The sequence below is a fragment of the Hippichthys cyanospilos genome, chromosome 10 (genome assembly GCF_059441005.1).
Source record: "Hippichthys cyanospilos isolate Australia breed blue-spotted pipefish chromosome 10, RoL_Hcya_1.0, whole genome shotgun sequence".
Classification (NCBI taxonomy): domain Eukaryota; kingdom Metazoa; phylum Chordata; class Actinopteri; order Syngnathiformes; family Syngnathidae; genus Hippichthys; species Hippichthys cyanospilos.
In genome coordinates this window covers 15,570,348-15,588,429 of record NC_142378.1, presented here as the reverse complement: position 1 = coordinate 15,588,429, position 18,082 = coordinate 15,570,348, and the positions used below count along the sequence as shown (strand labels likewise).

Below are 18,082 nucleotides of genomic sequence, written 5' to 3'. Positions count from 1 at the left end.
TAAAACATTTATCGATAAGTATTATTACAGGGTAAGAAAATAGGGAGTACAGTTTGTATTTTGACATCTTCGTCAGGTGCGCATCTGCCTCGATAGCGCAGTAGGCAGCGCGTCAGTCTCATAATCTGAAGGTCGTGAGTTCGATCCTCACTCGGGGCATTAATTTTCGATGTCGGATAAATTGTTTATACTGTGCTCCATTTAATACAACCCTCCGACTTACCTGATCTTCGAACTTGTTTCTACAGACATTAAACTTCCTTTTAATTTATATCTTTAAATTGATCTCTTTTGACTTAATTTAGTATTAGGATTTCAGGATTACTTTTTGTTTACGGCCGTGCTTTCCAGTTTACCGACTTTTAAAAATTAATACTGTGACTAATTACACGAGCATTTATCATACTTGTGTCTCCAGTTAAAACACACTGTTATTCGAATCAATGCACGAGAGAAAAAAAATGCTTTCCCAAAATAAACAGTAGGTGGTACCCATGCTCAACTTTTTCAATCGTTTCATTTACGAATCGGTAACGTGGTTGTTCAGCGGATCGAGATCAGCTTGGGTATCACTAGTTACACACATTTTGAAATTACATGTATGGAGTACACAATATTATAGTTTTAATAGAATTCATGGACTTTTCAGGTAGTTTCTCTTCAACTGATGCAGTTCTTTCAGAACATTTTGAAAGTGCATGTCAATTAAGCAATGAGAGAGAGAGAGAGAGAGAGAGAGGGAGAGAGAGAGAGAGAGAGAGAAAGAGAGAGAGAGAGAGAGAGAGAGAGAGAGAGAGAGAGAGAAAATTGGGGCGGTGACAGTGGGCTCCGGTCAGTCTCGGCCTTCACATGCAGTTTTCAATCGTTGTGTGTGCACAGTGGAACCTGTGGGACTCACATATACAATTCGTTGCCTACCTTTCTACAGATTGGTTTTTTTTTTACTTCCTAAATGAGATGTTGCAATGTTCCTCGCTGTCTTACAAAACGTGGATTTGTGTTGGGTGTTTTTTTTCTACTTAGCTTTCACACCTGGCTGTAGATCAGCCGATGCAGACAGCTGTCATGAGGTGAGGACAGCCTACATGATGCGCCAAATAGGCCAGGTGGAACTGGTGCCAGACAGACCCAGAACAGGTCAGTGAATCACGTTTTAGTCATTCGGGAGCATCAATGAAAAGGGTTAAAAATATATCTGCAAATATGTGCAACCCAACTGCTGGAAAGATAAATAGGGCCTTGAGTAGACTTAAGTTTTTTTTTTTTTTTGTTTGTTTGTTTTTTACCGGAACAAATTTGTCACTAAAGTTATAAACATTTTAATTTATTTTAAATTAATTTTGCTGTGAACATTACAATAAAAAAGAGACTTTAGACTTTGTTTTAATGAGAAGACAAATTCAAATGTAAAGTTAGCATCATTCTGTTGATATGCCTATAGTTTCTAGGACATATAGGTATAGTAGAAAGCACAAATTCCTACGGGGTGGTGTTGAAGTTGTTGGTTCCTCAATATTTAAATGACATGAGTATTTATTTATACGTCTATCCATTTCAGAATTAAGATGGGTTCTATTTTTTTTCTTCCCGTAACTATGGAAAAAGTCTTCAGCTTGAATTTTGTATTTTTGTCATAGTCATGTTCAAAATGTTCCATAAGAAGATTAAATAAAAGCTTTCTTCCTCGTAAAATGTATTGCATGATTACCTAGCTCTAGAGCTCCTGACTTTTGTAATTAGCTTGTTGGTTAACTGTGTGTTTATGCATCTGAGCAATGAGCGATACAAAAATTTAATGAGTATTGTCAGGTGTGTTTGAAACCTCATTAACTCCTAAGACATTAATCAAATACTGTCCAATTTTCTTATTAACTGACAGTATTAACCAATGGCAAAAGCCAAGTATGCGGAATGCATTATGTCACTGAATGGCTGAATACTGTGTGTGTGTTTGTGCGTGCGTGTGCGCATTGGTGTGTGCGTATAAGTGTGTGTGCGCACGCGCATGTGTGTGGATGGACTTGCATGGTGCATATGTGTCAGGTCATACATTGGTGTGCAGACCATTCCTCTCATCCTTTTCTCCCTTGATCTCAGTCAGCTGCTTGACATTTTGGAACATACACATGCATGGACATACACACACATACACATAAAATGTACACCTTAAAATTACACGTGTATGAACACACAGACATGCACACGCAATTTTTTTTTAAATTCACCTCTGAGGACAGAGGCTATTTTGCTGTGATTTCCCGCATACATCTGCTGACTATGAATGTAACTTAACTCAACCAGTGCTGATATTTTTACTGTACCCTTGGTCTTCACTAAAGAATGGGGTCATCATTGTGCATCCCAAAAAGGAGAATAACTACATTTGTAGTAATGTGATTGTGTTAACAGCTTTATGTTAACACAACAGGAGTTAGAGTATGCATGTAATGCTGTGAGGCATTGCATTAGGTTTTAGAATATTTGAGAGGTCATGTTTGTCATGCGTATCATGTGATTCCTTTCGACAAACCTTCAGACGTGGCGGAGATGGAGTTTCATTAACTTCGTAAAAAGCCGCAGATTCCTTTTCAGACAAGCCTTGATAGCATAACATAATTATTTAGGGATAAAAGTTGAATCTGGGTAAGACATTTGACAACTTCTATAAATGATTATCCTCTGAAAAAAGAACAAATAAACAAATAGGTCAAAGTTGAGAGACCAGACAGTGAGCACAACTCAGAAACTGCTGCGATGAATGATGAGATTGAAGCATATTTACGCCTGACCAGACATAGGTCATCGTAGCCCACCCGGGAACACATTATTTGCCGAAGAGACAATGTGGGCTCCGCTTTCCATGAGCTCACTACTTGCGGGTGGGGTCAATGCAGTCAAGTGCACTTTTTAGAATGTGGTTCCTTTCTACAGAAACTGGATAGATACTATAGTTTTATTGTCAGCTCTGGCAGGGAAGGAGGATGTATGAGCTGATGTGCGAGGCTGAGGGATTCCGACAACTCTTCCGGTGAGTATAAACGAATCGATTTTGGTTCCCATTCAACTTGGAACAACACTAAATATAAAATTTTAGGTCAGTTGGAGCAGGGGACTAGGAGCTACGGGGCACCGAATGTTTACATTTTGGTCAAAAAGGGCATGGCTGCTTTTATTTGAACCCTTATATGTTAGGAACTACTGGGTTTTGACAAATGAGGTATCTTTGGAACAGGAATTCTACAAGAATTCAAAATCTGCAATCATTCAGGCGATTGGCCTAGTTTTCATTAACTTGACCTTGAAATTGACCCTGAAAATAAATGGCAAATAATTGCTCTTATTTTCTCTGTAATATATACATTATTGTCATTATGTTCATTTGCTCGAATATACTAGCTTTTTAACGAGGCAAAACATATTCATGGCAGTGAAAATAAGCTCACAGAGAAAGGTCAATTTTATATACATAAAACAGTTCAATCCTGATATTTGCATATCAAAGAAATACCACACTATGAGAATGGCGACTCAAGATATTCAGACTGATGCTGCTCTGTAATTCTACTCAGACAATTCTAAAGAAGCAAAAACATCGGATCAGATTTATTTGTACCTTGTGATATTAGGCACACACAAAAAAATGTGCAAATCTGTTTCCTTATCCACTCAGATGACTCTCTCCGAGTATGTATCCACTCTGGTCCGGGGTGCTGCACCAATAAGATGGAGGACAATTACATGGCTGCTGTTCGCAGTGAGACTCATCAGAAGATTCGATCCTTCAGCTTTGAGCTGAAGTACCTGATCGCTGGGCACAGCAAGGCCTACCAAGGTGAGAACGAATTTTGGACTCGGCGTTACATAAAACATCCATCCATGAGTTTGCTAGAGTTCTTGTCCTGATTACAGCCGTAGGTGAGTTGGAAATGATCCAGCTGACTCTAAGAAAGAGGCGGGTCCGACTCTGGTCACCAGCCAATTGCAGGACACAATCAGACAAACAACCATTCACTCTCATGTTCACCACAATGGATAGTTGAGAGTCTTAGATTTCAAGAATGTGTTTAAAAATGTGGGAGCTACGCAAGCACGGACAGAACTTTCAACAGGAAGACCAGAGCTAAGCTTTTAGCAACCAACATGAGAACAGCAGACTTGCTAAACTCTGCTGCTCTATCGTGCTGCTTGAGTGAAACAGATAAAAGAAATAGATGCGACATTTTAATTGACCAGAGTGACAAGGATTTTGGTGCTTTCACAATTCTGTCAAGAGCTTACAGGCCCCTATGTCATGCTGACTTTGTACGGCCATCATGAAATAGTTAATTTGTGTCAGGTTTATGGTGTGAGGCCAGTTTATTTAGCAAGGCACCACAGTGGCTTGCCAAACAAACAAGTGATGTCCGAAGCTGTTTGAGTGAGCAAACTCTCAGGGAGAAGGGAAGTGGAAAACTTTGTTACCATCTTTCTCTTTGCTTTCAGTGTCAATCTGCGTCTGAGGCTTCAATAATTAGGTTTTGTTCGTGACCATTCAGAGTGCGAGGGCTGAAGAATGTTTACATTCAGTGCGTATCCCCACCAAAGTGTTGTTGTCACGGGCAACAGCCAGTCTCCAACGGCCTGCTTTCAATAGGGGGGAGAATACTCTGCTTGTCCACTTGTCTTTCACCGCTATTCACCGGTTTGCGTGCGTGTGTGTGCGTGTGTGCGTGCGTGCGTGCGTGTGTGTGTGTCCGTCCGTGCGTGGAGGCATGCGTGCATGAAAGACAGATCTGCATGGGGTCCACAAATTTTTTGACAGTTAGAATTGATGAGCCCCAGACATCTTTGTCCACTTTTTTCTTACCTGCTAATATTAGTCAGCCATCTCAGGGAACTACAGTAAACAATCAATGGAATATGCTCAGATTTAAGGTAGTGACTAACAATACAGCTAAAGTTTGCTTTGGCTACCTGCATTTATCATTAACAAAGCTTCCACTGGCTGATGTTTTACAAGCCCCAAATTAATATTATTACCAAACACATTGTTATCAAGCTTTATGGAAGGTTGTGGATGGATGCTGAGGCCCAGCCCACAGGATTTGCACAGGATACAAGTTGTGGTTGGGGATTACCTGTCGACAATGTCCATGACATGCCCCAATCAATCGATCGATCACATTTTATTTGTATAGCCCTGAATCACCGGTCTCAAAGGGCTTCACAGGTGAAAAGAGGTCATGTCGCAACTTCTTTTGAAAAAAGAAGTCATACAGAGACATCTTTTTGATGTAAGTTATACAACAGCATTCCCTGTCAAAGCTCCCAGAAGGGGAAGGAAAAACTCAAAAATCCCAATTTTGGGAAAATCAGAAACTTTCAGAAGCGATCACAGGTAGAAGGAGCCCCCTTCCAAAAAAAAAAAAAAAACACAGAAATTAAAAAAAAAAAAAACATTCTTTTTAAAGAACGATCATAAACCTGCTCCAAGAGCGCGGCCAATACTTGTATCGACTGTCATCGCGAGTATTATTACCTTGAAATAAGGTGGTGTCGACCTGATACTGATACTTGTTATGGATGCTCACCAATAACTAGTAAAGATAATATGTAATGATGAGATTTAGCTACATTGTTAGGCTTTTACATTCATTAGGTTTTGTTCACGTTATTGGAAAAGCCTAATTGAACAACATAATTTGGGCCGTCATTGATTTAACCAATTTGGAATGACCCCAGTATTCTTCAACAGATTAACTGACTCCCAATAGATTCTCTCCCTTAAACACACTCATTATAGCCCATTAAGTAACTGAGACATGCCCAGAGCGGTTGTAGTCAGGCTCTGTTTACACCATGTCCAAATCCCCGGTGCGCCATTGTGTGTGTGCTTGTGAATATGCCGTCTGCATGTGCTTCATCTAGCACTGTAAGACCCCATTGCCCTATCACCCACATCACAGCTGTCATCCAATCACCTAGACTGGACAGAAGGTCACATGACTGGTGAAGCTTTAGCCTTGTCACTTGATGTTGTTTGTGTTTGAGTTACTATTGCCAAGACATGGGCATGCAAACATATAAAGGCCAGACGTTCACACCCACAGCTTAAAGCGTTTGATCCTTGCCCTTGCAATCTCATTTTGTCTTCATTTAAATGCCGCGTCTTCTGACAGATAACCCTATTTGTTCTGGTAATTCACAAACATAATGAAAAGATATATAAAAACAACTGTGCCAACAGGTTTATTATGCTGTTATTGAAACGTGATGATTTGTGTTGAAGCATGACGAATTGCTATTATGTAGCTAGCCAGGTGGCTGCAGCTGTACAAAGTTGTTTAAACACACAGACATGTATGCTAACTGACCCATGAGGTGCTGAAAGTCACGGATAAATAGGTGTCTCTCTCCCTTTCCTCTCCCAGTTGTCTGTGTGTGTCAGGGATGCCATTAGATTGACATCAGTGTGCTCAAATGGCAAGTTTCAAACATAGACACACATCACTGGCATACAGTCACTGCAAATGGGAGGCGACAGAAAGAGGTACAGCAGTTCATGTGATTCAGCTCATTGTCATGTGTCTATAACTTAAAGTTAAGTTGTGAAAATTACGAACAAGATGACTTTGTATGTAAACTACAATGGATTACTGTATATGTCCAGTATTTAACTGTGGTGACTCCAAGGTTAGTAATAAATGTAAGAAGGAAATCTTATAATCACTTTTACAAAAATGACATTTGATAACAATGAGTGAGCGTGTGTGGCAGTTATTTTTGATGAAAAGTAGTTTCCAATACAATTTCAAAGTCAAGCTGTGGACTGGAGCTGCTGTTGCCGGAACCAAAAGTAATGACAGATAAGGGCAGAGGAGAGGAAAGAAATCTATTCCAAGTCTTTTTAACATGCAACAGCTAGCCTGGATATGTGTTTCAGATAATCTATGTTGTAATTTCGTCTAGGTCAAATATTACTTTTGCATTTGTGTACATTGGGGTTATCAGAACAGACATCAACATTCATTAACACCTATTCACGAGATGAAATGCAGGTCTCCGCAATGGAATTGTAGATATCTGGAAAAACATTATGGGACGGCAACAGCTTGATTATTACTAATCCTAATTTTAACTACACTTTTAAGTCATCAGAGTTCAAGATCATATTAGTTTTGTAATTCACAAGCGGATCCCCGCAAATCCTAGACACCTGGAATGAGAAAACCCAGACACAGGAAGGTCAAACATGATCTCATTTGTCATAGGCAAAATGACATTGCAGATATCTGCAATTCAGTTTTGACAGTTCGTACTACTCACAATTACATTACAAATATCTTGATTGAAAATTCCAACCATAATATATAAATTGCGTCCATGGCGAGTCAAAACAACATTAATGATACATACAATGTTTAATCATTATATTCAAAATTGGCTTCAAATGTCTGAATTCGTTTGCCATAAAGATGTGTCACATGGGGACACATTTTTATGAAGCGCGAGAGGGGTGCAGAGTGCATCATGAATGTGCACATTGGTGGAGTTTTCTCTCATTTGGTAATTTCCCTGACTTTGGAAAAGGTATGATTGACCTTAACAGAGCATTTATGCCATTGCACGCCATGATGGCATTGTTTGTTATCCCTCATTTGCATTAAAGACTAGGGTGTGCAGCATGAGAAAAGTGTGAAATTGTAGAAATTGAAAAAGACTAATTGTTCTGTGTGTGCGTGTGATGGGGGGAGCAAGAGATAAGTGGAAGAAATGTCCAATTGGGAGCTTTGAGCTGAAAATTAGGAGTCTCCTGAACAATTCAGGAGACTTGGCTATGATGCGGTATCCACGTGTCTCACTCAACATTGTTCATTAGTAACTTCAATTACAGCTCCAGAAGCTGTGGCGGGCCTTGGCCCTCCCTCATCGGTCCCCGTTTGCTGTATGTGCAGGTGAAAGGTTCTTGAAAACAAATTGATTTTCATAATTTCACAAGGGGAGCCTGAGAGCAGAAATCCAACAGATCTTTAAAATATCACTGTGCTATGTAAACCTGTATTTATTTCCAGGCGACATGTAGTTGTTTGCACACCTGCCTCTATCAGGAGAGTTTGAATGTTGGCTCAGGTTCTCTTGTGTGGAGTTTGCATTTCTTTCTCTGTGGTTGCGTAGGCCATCTCCCTTCGAAGAGCATTCTCTTCCTCCTACAAAAACATGCATGTTAGGTTAGTGGGACTGTATGCAAATGCTTGTCTCTGTCATCGCCCAGCAACTGACTGGTGATGAAAGCCAAATGTAGCAATGATAGACTCCAGCTCACAAGTGATGTACCAAAACTTACTAATTGAAAAAGGATGCGCACAAACGAAGAATTCCAAGAAATGTAAATCAATTCACGTTTCATTACTGATATTTTTAGGACTATGAGTAGCAGAGTGTAGTAGATTGGCAACTCCTGCGTCAACTTCATGTAAGAATATTGTGTTGCAACCAGTGAGCAGAGTAGTCATTCAACTAGAAATAAAGACGGAACAGGGAAAGTGGACACAAAAATAATTAAAAAAAAAAAAAAACATCAGAAGCAGATGTCTTGTAAGTGAATTGGCTTGCTGACCAAACTAAATTAGCATCAGGGCTAGTGCCAGTGTTTTTCTCTAAAATATACAGTATTGTACTTCAGTCCTGAAGAAATCTTCTATGTGTTTATTCTGGGGTGCACACATCAGCACACTATGCAAGTATTAAACCAGCTGTTTGACTCAGGGCTATGTAAACACTTATGATAAACACTGTAAACTCAATGGACAAAATCATGTGACAAGCAGGCCACTATAAAATGCTGAGATGTTTTACAAATGTTGTTTATTTTTTAAAGAAACCCTCAAATAGATAGCCTTGGGTAGTCCTTGACACCTGTTGCAATCCAGTCAGTTTATCATAATTTGTAAGATTCAATTCATATATTTTTTATGTCATTGTATTGGCAAATATGAGTACAGATGAAGTAAAAAGACATCCAAACTTGACAGATGTTTCATTCTTTTGAAATAATTGTTGTGTTCTGCTTTAACAATGCGCAGTGCTGCAAGAATGCCATGAAAAGTATTTTTCCTCCTCTCAAATTGTATTTGTTTTGCTGTTTTCCCACTTTAAAGTGGAATATATATCAAACATAGATAGACTATTTCAACTATAACGGTCATTGGTCACTGACCAATGACATTCGGTGCCAGTTCTTTGTTCACTGCTGCCAATTTTAAACGTGTATGTGATTCTGAAAAAGGAGAGACAAAAGGGGGAGGTGGTCATGATCAACAAGCTGCATTGCAATGCATAAGATGAAACAAGCTGGAGCATGAACTGAAACATTTGATTTGATTTTAATTGATTTATGGAACATATGAACACAAATTTCATTGAAATAAACACAACCAAAAGAAAGGATCAATCTGTATTAATTAATATGAGTACAGTTGTAAGTTATTGCGTTATTGAGCTGCTTTGGGTAGAAGCAATAAATTTTTAATTCACCTTTTAATTTTTTTTTTTTTTTTTGCCATACTTGGGTTATTTTCCATGTGTATATTTGTTTTGATGATCTTCAACATTAAAGGGGGTAAACTATACAAAAATAAATAATTTGAAAAGATTCTTTATTGTTGATATATAGGGTACATATTAGTTTCTGTGTTCATATACTTTACTGTATCTGCAATTAGGATGATGAGCAGTTGATATTTACTCACGTGGCAATAGGTTTCAATAATCCCTTTCTCTTATCTTCTATTCTCTCCAGACACCTTCGAATCACTTGTGTCCTTTACGTCTAATTTGACCAGCACCTTGTTTGACAATGCCTACTCCAGCCTTGCATCGGACTGTCGGCCCCATGTGCTTCAGCTTTTCAATGCCATTAATCGGCATCTTTCGGGGGACCCTATATCCTCACTGGAACATGCAGTTGGGACTTTCTTCAATGATCTCTTTCCACTGGTGTACCGCCGACTTCTCAACCCTGGTATTGGCCACACATCACCCGGGTCTTTTTCTTCATCAACTTCACCCAGTTATGAAGACTGCCTGCGGATGACACGGCAGGATGTTAGTCCCTTCGGGCCCCATCCTCAATTTCTACTCTCCAGCCTTTCTCATGCGCTTCGAGTAGGCCGGACACTGAGTAGATTGCTAAGACTGGCTGGGGATGTTGTGGACGCGACGGAGAAGGCAGCATTATCCAGAGAGTGTGGGCGGGGCTTAGTACGGATGCAGTATTGCTCCCATTGCCGAGGTCTGACGTTGATCAGGCCATGTACTGGACTCTGTGTTAATGTTATGAGAGGATGCCTGGTAAGTTTACGCTTTTCTGACTTTGTATGCATTGTTTTCATATGAGAGTGTTAATCACCGTATTGAGTAAAACACACCTTTCATAAAAAAAAAAACAAACATGTTTTAGTTCTTCCCTCATCATAGTGTGTTGACAAGAGGTAGCACAAGTGAGGGAAGGCAATATCAATAACAGGATAGCTTTTCAATTAACAAAACCGCAGCATGGAATATGGCCGTGGACAGAAGAATTAAAAACATACTTCACATATATATATATATATATATATATATATATATATAGATAGATAGATATATATATATATATATATATATATATAATATAGATAGATAGATAGATAGATAGATAGATAGATAGATAGATAGATAGATAGATAGATAGATAGATAGATAGATCTAAGTCTTAAGCTTAACCATTTAAGATGTCTTTGTAATACTGTTGTACTGTATTACATTTCAAAAATAAAATGTTGACTACTGAGCTATGCTTTAGCAAGTTACTGTTACAGTGTAACAGTTTACCAAACTAATTAATATTGTTTAAATGGCAAAGACACTGCAGTTATTTGTTTAGTCTGTAAGGCAGTACGTGTGCAAAGGCTGAGCTTTGATTTGCGGTTGGATGAAAACCCCAAGGGGGACGGCACAAGTGGAATTGAATCTGCGTGTTGTATGGGACTGTTTGTTATTTATTTTAATTTCTGGCACTAACAATTCAGGGAAAGCAGGTTGCTTGCGTTTGCATCATTTCATCATCACTTTACATTCTCAGAAAAAAAAAAATGTCTTCTGGATTTATTTGACAATCACAATTCGAAATTCATTACTACTGTCTGCAAAGCGCACACATTATCTGTTCTGTTTCTGGCAATTAAATCGATTTGGGATTTTAAAACGTGATAACAAACATTGCATTTTCTTTTTCCCATACCCTCCAAATCCAGCAAATCTTCATTTCTTAACATCATTGTTTATTTTAGGTGGGGATATCCGAACTTGCTGCGCCTTGGAGAAGTTTGGTCACATTGCTCCAAAGATTAGCTGCCGCTTTAGCAACCAGCAGCAACCACAACAGCATGGAGTTAGCGCTGTTGGCGGTTCGGAATCATGTGAACGATGCCATCTTGCACGCCCAGTTGCATGGTCCACGCATCACTGCCATTGTAAGTAAACCAGAGGCAACGGGTAGGAGAGTGGTCCCACGGATGGCTGCACATGCTTTGAGAGTTCTCACATTTTATAATATCTATCAAGACGTCTATCCAACAGTGAAACATTTTAAACCGGAAACCTGCGATTAGAATTTTGCACACAGTCTGGAAGGATGGGGGTTTCTTTCAGCTTGTCAGTTGCACCTCCTCACAAAAGCCTCACACCTAGATGGGCTAAAAACAGATTCACTCTTTAGTGAATCTGGGTTTTCCTTCAGCCTTTGTGCAAATGTGTGTGTGAATTCAAATCCATCGTCGGACAAAGGCTCTGGTTGGCAGGACAACCGATACCCAGAATGCTGTTTGTTTCTGAGTGATGAGAACGTCTCTGTGGCTAATCTCTGGACAAATAGAGGACACACAAACAGCCCGCACACACTGTTGCTGGAAGCAATAGAGAGGCTGGCCAAGTTTTGCGAGAACACTGTGGACTTAGTGGAGTACATTCCTGGGAAGTAAACAAACACACACGCTAATGTAATCGCGCTAATAAGAGAATACCACTTCATTAGATGTCTGATTAAGCCTTTCATTCATTACACATCAAGCTAATGCTAACATGCAACCCGTTGAACTTGAAAACTTTACATGTTCTTTGTGCAAAACTCCAGGAACGGTCAATTTACATTTAGTGTGACCAGATTTTGTGCTTTTGAGTCCTGGCGGATTTTGCTAGCCCCGTTGTTGTGTCACGATTTTACATAGGTCACTTCCTCAATCACATAATTCTCATAGCGATTCGTATGATAAAACCCATTAACAAGGACTATAAACTGTTTACTTCCACATTCACGTCAGACCTAATATAGAACTACTTTCCTGTCAAAAAATCATGGATAATGACATCAGACCAGACCTCTCAAACATAAATAGAGATATTGATTCAATGCACCAAACAGAAATGACTAGTTCATGAGCACATTGTAGAGGGAACATAGAAGCACTTTTTAAAAATTGTTTGACTAACATAATTCAGAACAGCTATTAATTTAAGTTGCAAGAGCAGGAGTTACAAAAATTACTCCCACTGCACAACAGTAGGACCAGGAAAAAAAAAGGTTGGTTATTGGTGAATGTATTGATTAATTTAGCACTGTTGAACTCTCATCCAAGATAGCGTTTAGCATTAGTCATAATACTTTGTACAACCATAGGTCACCAGATTAACTAGTGATTAAATTTGTCCAAAGCAAGGGAGTTTGACTGAGAGGCAGATTTGCGAGCATCTACCAGTATGCCACATTGCTTCTCGTTTCTTTTTTGTGATACATTGTCCTATATCTATACTTAAAATCCTTTTAAAATTGTTGTGCAAAAACACCTGGCTCTCTGTATGTATGAGTAAGTAAACGCCAGAGGTTACTGTTTGAATTAATGATGATGCTTGAAGTACTGAGCAATTTGAAGTGGTCAAGACACTTAGAATTTTTATCACAGTACTGTATTATCAACCGTTTCTGTTGTTAGTTTCAAATGGAATGTTCAGCTGCAATGTATGAAAGTGTGTGATCCACTGTTTAATCTGGTACTATACTGTATATGGGTTTTCAAAGCGGTTCATTAGTCTTTTTTCATTCTTTTTGGACTTCTCAGGTGGAGAAGGTGTGTGGGTCACTGGCAACTGCTCCTATGGTGATAAGTGCGCATCCTAAACTGTCACATATTACAACACCCAATGCTCAGATGATGCAAAAATCTTCAAAGAAGATGTCCATGACCTCGATTTCAATGGACTCTGGTGCTTATCCAAGTCTTCAGCTACAGTCTCAGAGGTGAGGTACATAAAAAGTATGTGAATGTTGGTTACAGTGTTAGTTAAAATATAAATGCAAGATTCAAAGGGAATATTGATGAAAATTCGAATGATAGATAGCCATGTGGTCATAGAAGAGCCTCTAAGTCTCATATGTTGCTCATGTGATTATCTTTAGATCATTCCCTCTCAAAGGATCCAGAGGTGACAAGAGCCGTAGTCTTAAAAGATTATCAAGGTAAACTAATTTCCATGAGTGTAATTTTACTGGATGATAATGACGTGCATCCACAGTGAAACAAGTTCTTCAAAAATGTGCTTTATAAACAAATTTGCATTTGTTTCCAGGGAGTTTGAGGGGTCTATCCAGCGATACGAGTTGTTCTTCTCAGAGCTACCTGAGATGCTTTGTGAAAGTGAAATGGAGGTGGAACAGCACACATGTTGGAGTGGTCAAGATGTTGTAGAGAGGTAAGACATTTGTTAAATAATAGTCGTACTTAACGCATGAGCCAACAACTCTTGTAGGTTACAGCTTGGTGAGAATCTAAGGATTTAAGTTTTTACAGAGGTGATACTATGCAGCTTTCTAATATCAATGATACTATTGATTAGTATGAATGATGGTGAAATTTCATTTCTATTTACTTAAATCACTTTGAAATGAACACAATCACTGCCAGCACAGTAAAAATTAATGTCATTGCTATTTCAGGATTTCAGGAGCATCAGGAAAATTTCACAAGAGTAACGGTGGTTGGAATTAAAAAAAAATATATAAAAATTTTTTGGTCTAGGATTCGATTCAGAATCAATTATGGAACCTAAAGAATTTAAGATTCCAAACGATTGGATTCAATTCAGTTGAAAATGATTTCTCCTTCAATCTATGTGTACTACAGTCTTTGCAAGACAAAATAACAAAGGAGACAAAGTGTCATTTTTTTATGTTGAAGTTTTGATTTGTAAGGAACTTGCCTTTTTCCACAAAACCAGCATGTGGAGAACTACTCTTTGAAGCTAACTATAAATTGTATAGATATTATGGTATAAAATAAGATGGAAAAATTGTGACGATTTTGGATTCATGAGGTAAAGTGAAACAAATAGGTAACCAAGGAGAAACATGAGCAGTTTAATATCACTGCTCAGTATGAACAGTTGGGGTACCCAATTGCAAACACTAATATATATGTTTTTCATTAATACTTCCCCAAATTTATGAGGCAAATTATATTTAAAAAATCGAATTATTATTAGGCAGTGTTTTTAATCGAGCTTGTGCCCAATATTTCTTTATGGCCACGTATATATGCACGGTGCATGTATACACTTTGTCAAAATAGTTAGCACATGATATAATCTTCCATAAGTTTCTTTATGTAAGCGAAGAAAATAATAAAGATATCTGTCATTGTAAATGTGTTTTAAGCTTGATCATGAGGTGGGTTCTGGGGAGTGGCCCATTAGTCGCTCTCTGACATCTTTAAATCTTCTCTTTCATTCATCAATCCACCCATTCATCCATGCATTCAACAAACCATTCATCTTTCCATCCTTCTATTCAGACCTCCATTCCACTTCTCAAGCCTCTGACCCAATTCACTTGTGTCAGGGGGTTTGTCAAGAGAGCACAGAGAGAATAAACCAACCGTGACACTGACAAATTGATGAGAAAGTGTCTGGGAGCGAATCATATAAATGAAAAGATTTTTGCTCTTCTATTTCTTTGGGTCAAATCAAAAGCCACAAACGGCTGATTGTGCGTGTTTTACTCGTTTACTTCTCAGTGCAGTCAACTGTTGAATCTGATTTAAGATGACTGTTTTCACTGTAACAGCAGATTTATTCCACTAGGGGGGAGCCTCATCATAGTTCTGAGGAAACCTAAACGCCGTTTTTTTTTTTTTTTTTTTGCTAATATGCCACACCCAACGTTATCGTCGCTCTCTTCAGGCGTGTAAATTATATCTTCAGCGAACCACCTTTTATCACACTTCCGTTGGAAAAGATCACTATCTTTATTGTAATTATTTTACTCTCTTTGTGCATACGTTTCTTGTGTTTGTGCCGTGGAAATTATATCTACAGTGATATCACGCGTCCTTTGTAGAAGATCACTATCTCTATTGTAATCATTTTCACGGATACCATTAATGATTTATCCTTTCATTGCACGTTTCACAGTGAAACTCATGGAAATTGATTGTTGTTCTTCTGCTTTATAGTGCAGATTGCTGTGACCCTTGTAACTGTCGTTTAATTAACAGCCTGTTCTTCCTAATCATCAGTCCTACCTGTCATTTTTCCTGAGTCACTAATCAATAATAGCCGAAGGCATACATGTTAGACTAATCCATAGTTCTCTTCTTTGACAGACAATTTTAGTCTTGGCCTTTAAGTCTTCCATAGTGAGTGCACTGTGCTTTAAATCGGAACCTAAGGTCTTTTTACAATGCTTTTTTTTTCGACTGTCTTTCAAAAAGATGCATATCAGTAGCTCCGCTTTTTTTTTTTCCAGTTTTTTGTTCCAATGGCACTTGGAGAGGTCATAGTAATTTATCTGGAATTTCTGCTTAAACATTTTGTGCAATCGTCATAGAACAAGGGCTTTTTTTATACAGACAGTTTAAAAACAAAAATTGTTGAATACTTTTAAACAAACAGGAAAAAAGGAATTTGTCTCCTGCAATTTGCTGGTGACCATTTTAGGATGTAACCAGCCTGACGCCAGAAATACAGTTGGTGTAGCTACCTAGTAGAGATAAGTGGCACAGAGAATGCATGGATGGATCATTTGTCTCATGTTCGCCATACATGAACACACTAAATTGTCCAGCGGTGTAGTCATTTATAAAACATTGCCATTGTTATCTGATCTACTGTTTACTGGACTTAAGGTTGACATGTTGCAGTCTATTGATTGGCCAATAGAAAATCTTTACTTTGGTGTCACATGCCTGGAGTGGTATTGGAAGAAGAAAAGTTCCAATTCCAAGCCAATACAGTATGTGGGGAAATAAAATGATAATGGTGATGCTGCTCATTAGCTTGGCGTAAAAATGGGCGCATCATTATTTTGGTGCCAGTTCAAGTCTAGTCTATTGTGTTTGGGGCCATGGACCTAAGTAACATAACACTGTACTGTATATTTCCCCAATGCTCTTAGTTATGCAGGTCGTGTGGTTGGCAGTAATTTGAAAGCCCAGAGGGACAACCCAGAAATTACAGTTCGTAATACGGATCCTGTTCTAAGGGCGGCAAAACAAAGACTGGAGCAGTTAATACAGGTAAGCACAAGATCCCTGACACATCAGACAAGATGTATGTTCAAAACATTTATTTTCCACAACATTCACTGCCTTTGAAAACACTTGCCTATGTTCCCCAGTGATATAGGGATTTAAAGAAACATACAAACATTACTCATATTTAGACAATTTATTCTTCCATTATTATTATTACTTTTTGATTATTATTATTATTATGACCCCTGGCAAATGTCATTATCTTGCTCTTATTGCTTACAACAGCACTTTAAAACAAAGAGATGCGAAAAGACGCAATCGGCTCCCGGTGTGACCATCTACTAACGAGGGCAGGAGTTGTAATCTACTCCTGCCCCAACTCACGCTTGTTATTTACGCCTGGACGTGCCGGTCTCAATGGTAAAACCACTCCTCCAAGACAGAGGAGCAAAGACCTTTACCGCACCGTCGGACATCTCTTACCTAGATTTCTTTTATAATAAAATGGTACAAGTAAACTCATTGTTACTGTATAATGTTTAGCCATGTACAGATTTGACTTTAATTCCACTCCTGGCCGCCGCTAATATGAGTGCGACTGCCGCAAGATTTCAAAGGATGGAAAGGTATAACAGTTCAGGTACTGTATAAGGTTTAATCATTTAAGATTTAAGTAAATATGTGCACTGCAGTAGTTCCGCGTCCGTGGCAAATGAATTTATAGTTACCTGGCCTGTCTGGCATGCAGAAAACCGTCACAGTGCGTTTCTCCGCCATATTCCCCCCCGCCCCTCCAAAAAAAAAAAAAATCTGTGATGCACTGAGAGCACGATAATCGAGGCGCGAAGTAGCGAGGGATCACTCTACTTGTAAATGGGCCTTTAGCGTATTTCCAGAAATGCTTTATGCCGACAGATTCTTCACAACTTTAGAAGGACAAATGTGCGTCTGTGAGTGTTTAATGTGTTTTGGCCCTCATTTGGCTTTCAATCACGTTATCACCACTTGAGTGAAGTGCTGCTAAATGCAATACATTTAAATGTCGCCATTTCAAGCATATGTTGCTAATGACGTTCAGTCCTACATTAATTCAGCAATTACAACAGATTTATGCGGCACTCTCAAAGCCTTAGACAGGTAGGTAATATGCTGACAGGATTTCCAGCGATTATTCATGAGTCATCCATCAAGGTCAATCACAATGATGTTGCTTGTGTTCAAGACTCTTAATTGACAGTGACACTGCTCAACATTTGTCAAACTGATGAAGCGTGTACCTTGACTTATGAGTTTAATCCTTTTGTGACTAAGCTTATAAGCCAAATCTCTCCTTTGTCAAATCAACTTTTTCCATTGGAATGAAAGGAAAAGTCATGCAAACACCTATTCATCCATATTTTATAGCCTTTTATCCTCACAAGGGCGGCAGGCTTGCGGGTGCCTATCCCAGCTGACTTAAGGCAGTTGGTGAGGGACACCCAGAACTGGTTGCCAGCCAATTGCAGGGCACACAGAGACAAACAACCATTCGCACCCGATCA

At 38.8% G+C, this 18,082-nt stretch overlaps 1 protein-coding gene and 1 non-coding gene across 2 annotated transcripts in view; both read left to right on the top strand.

The window, feature by feature from the left end:
• The first annotated feature begins 86 nt into the window (after positions 1 to 86).
• trnam-cau (transfer RNA methionine (anticodon CAU)) lies at positions 87 to 159 on the top strand. Its single transcript has one exon. It is a non-coding gene; the product is annotated as a tRNA-Met (tRNA).
• Positions 160 to 843: 684 nt separating this feature from the next.
• Positions 844 to 18,082, top strand: part of LOC148417268 (glypican-5-like) — a 33,153-nt gene continuing 15,914 nt past the window's right edge. The window contains exons 1-8 of the mRNA XM_088425879.1: positions 844 to 1,137; positions 3,671 to 3,832; positions 9,779 to 10,329; positions 11,310 to 11,492; positions 13,134 to 13,312; positions 13,472 to 13,531; positions 13,642 to 13,764; positions 16,463 to 16,583. Of these exons, the coding sequence (XP_088282005.1) occupies positions 966 to 1,137; positions 3,671 to 3,832; positions 9,779 to 10,329; positions 11,310 to 11,492; positions 13,134 to 13,312; positions 13,472 to 13,531; positions 13,642 to 13,764; positions 16,463 to 16,583 (1,551 nt within the window). The 5' untranslated portion in view covers positions 844 to 965. The remainder of the gene's footprint in view (positions 1,138 to 3,670; positions 3,833 to 9,778; positions 10,330 to 11,309; positions 11,493 to 13,133; positions 13,313 to 13,471; positions 13,532 to 13,641; positions 13,765 to 16,462; positions 16,584 to 18,082) is intronic.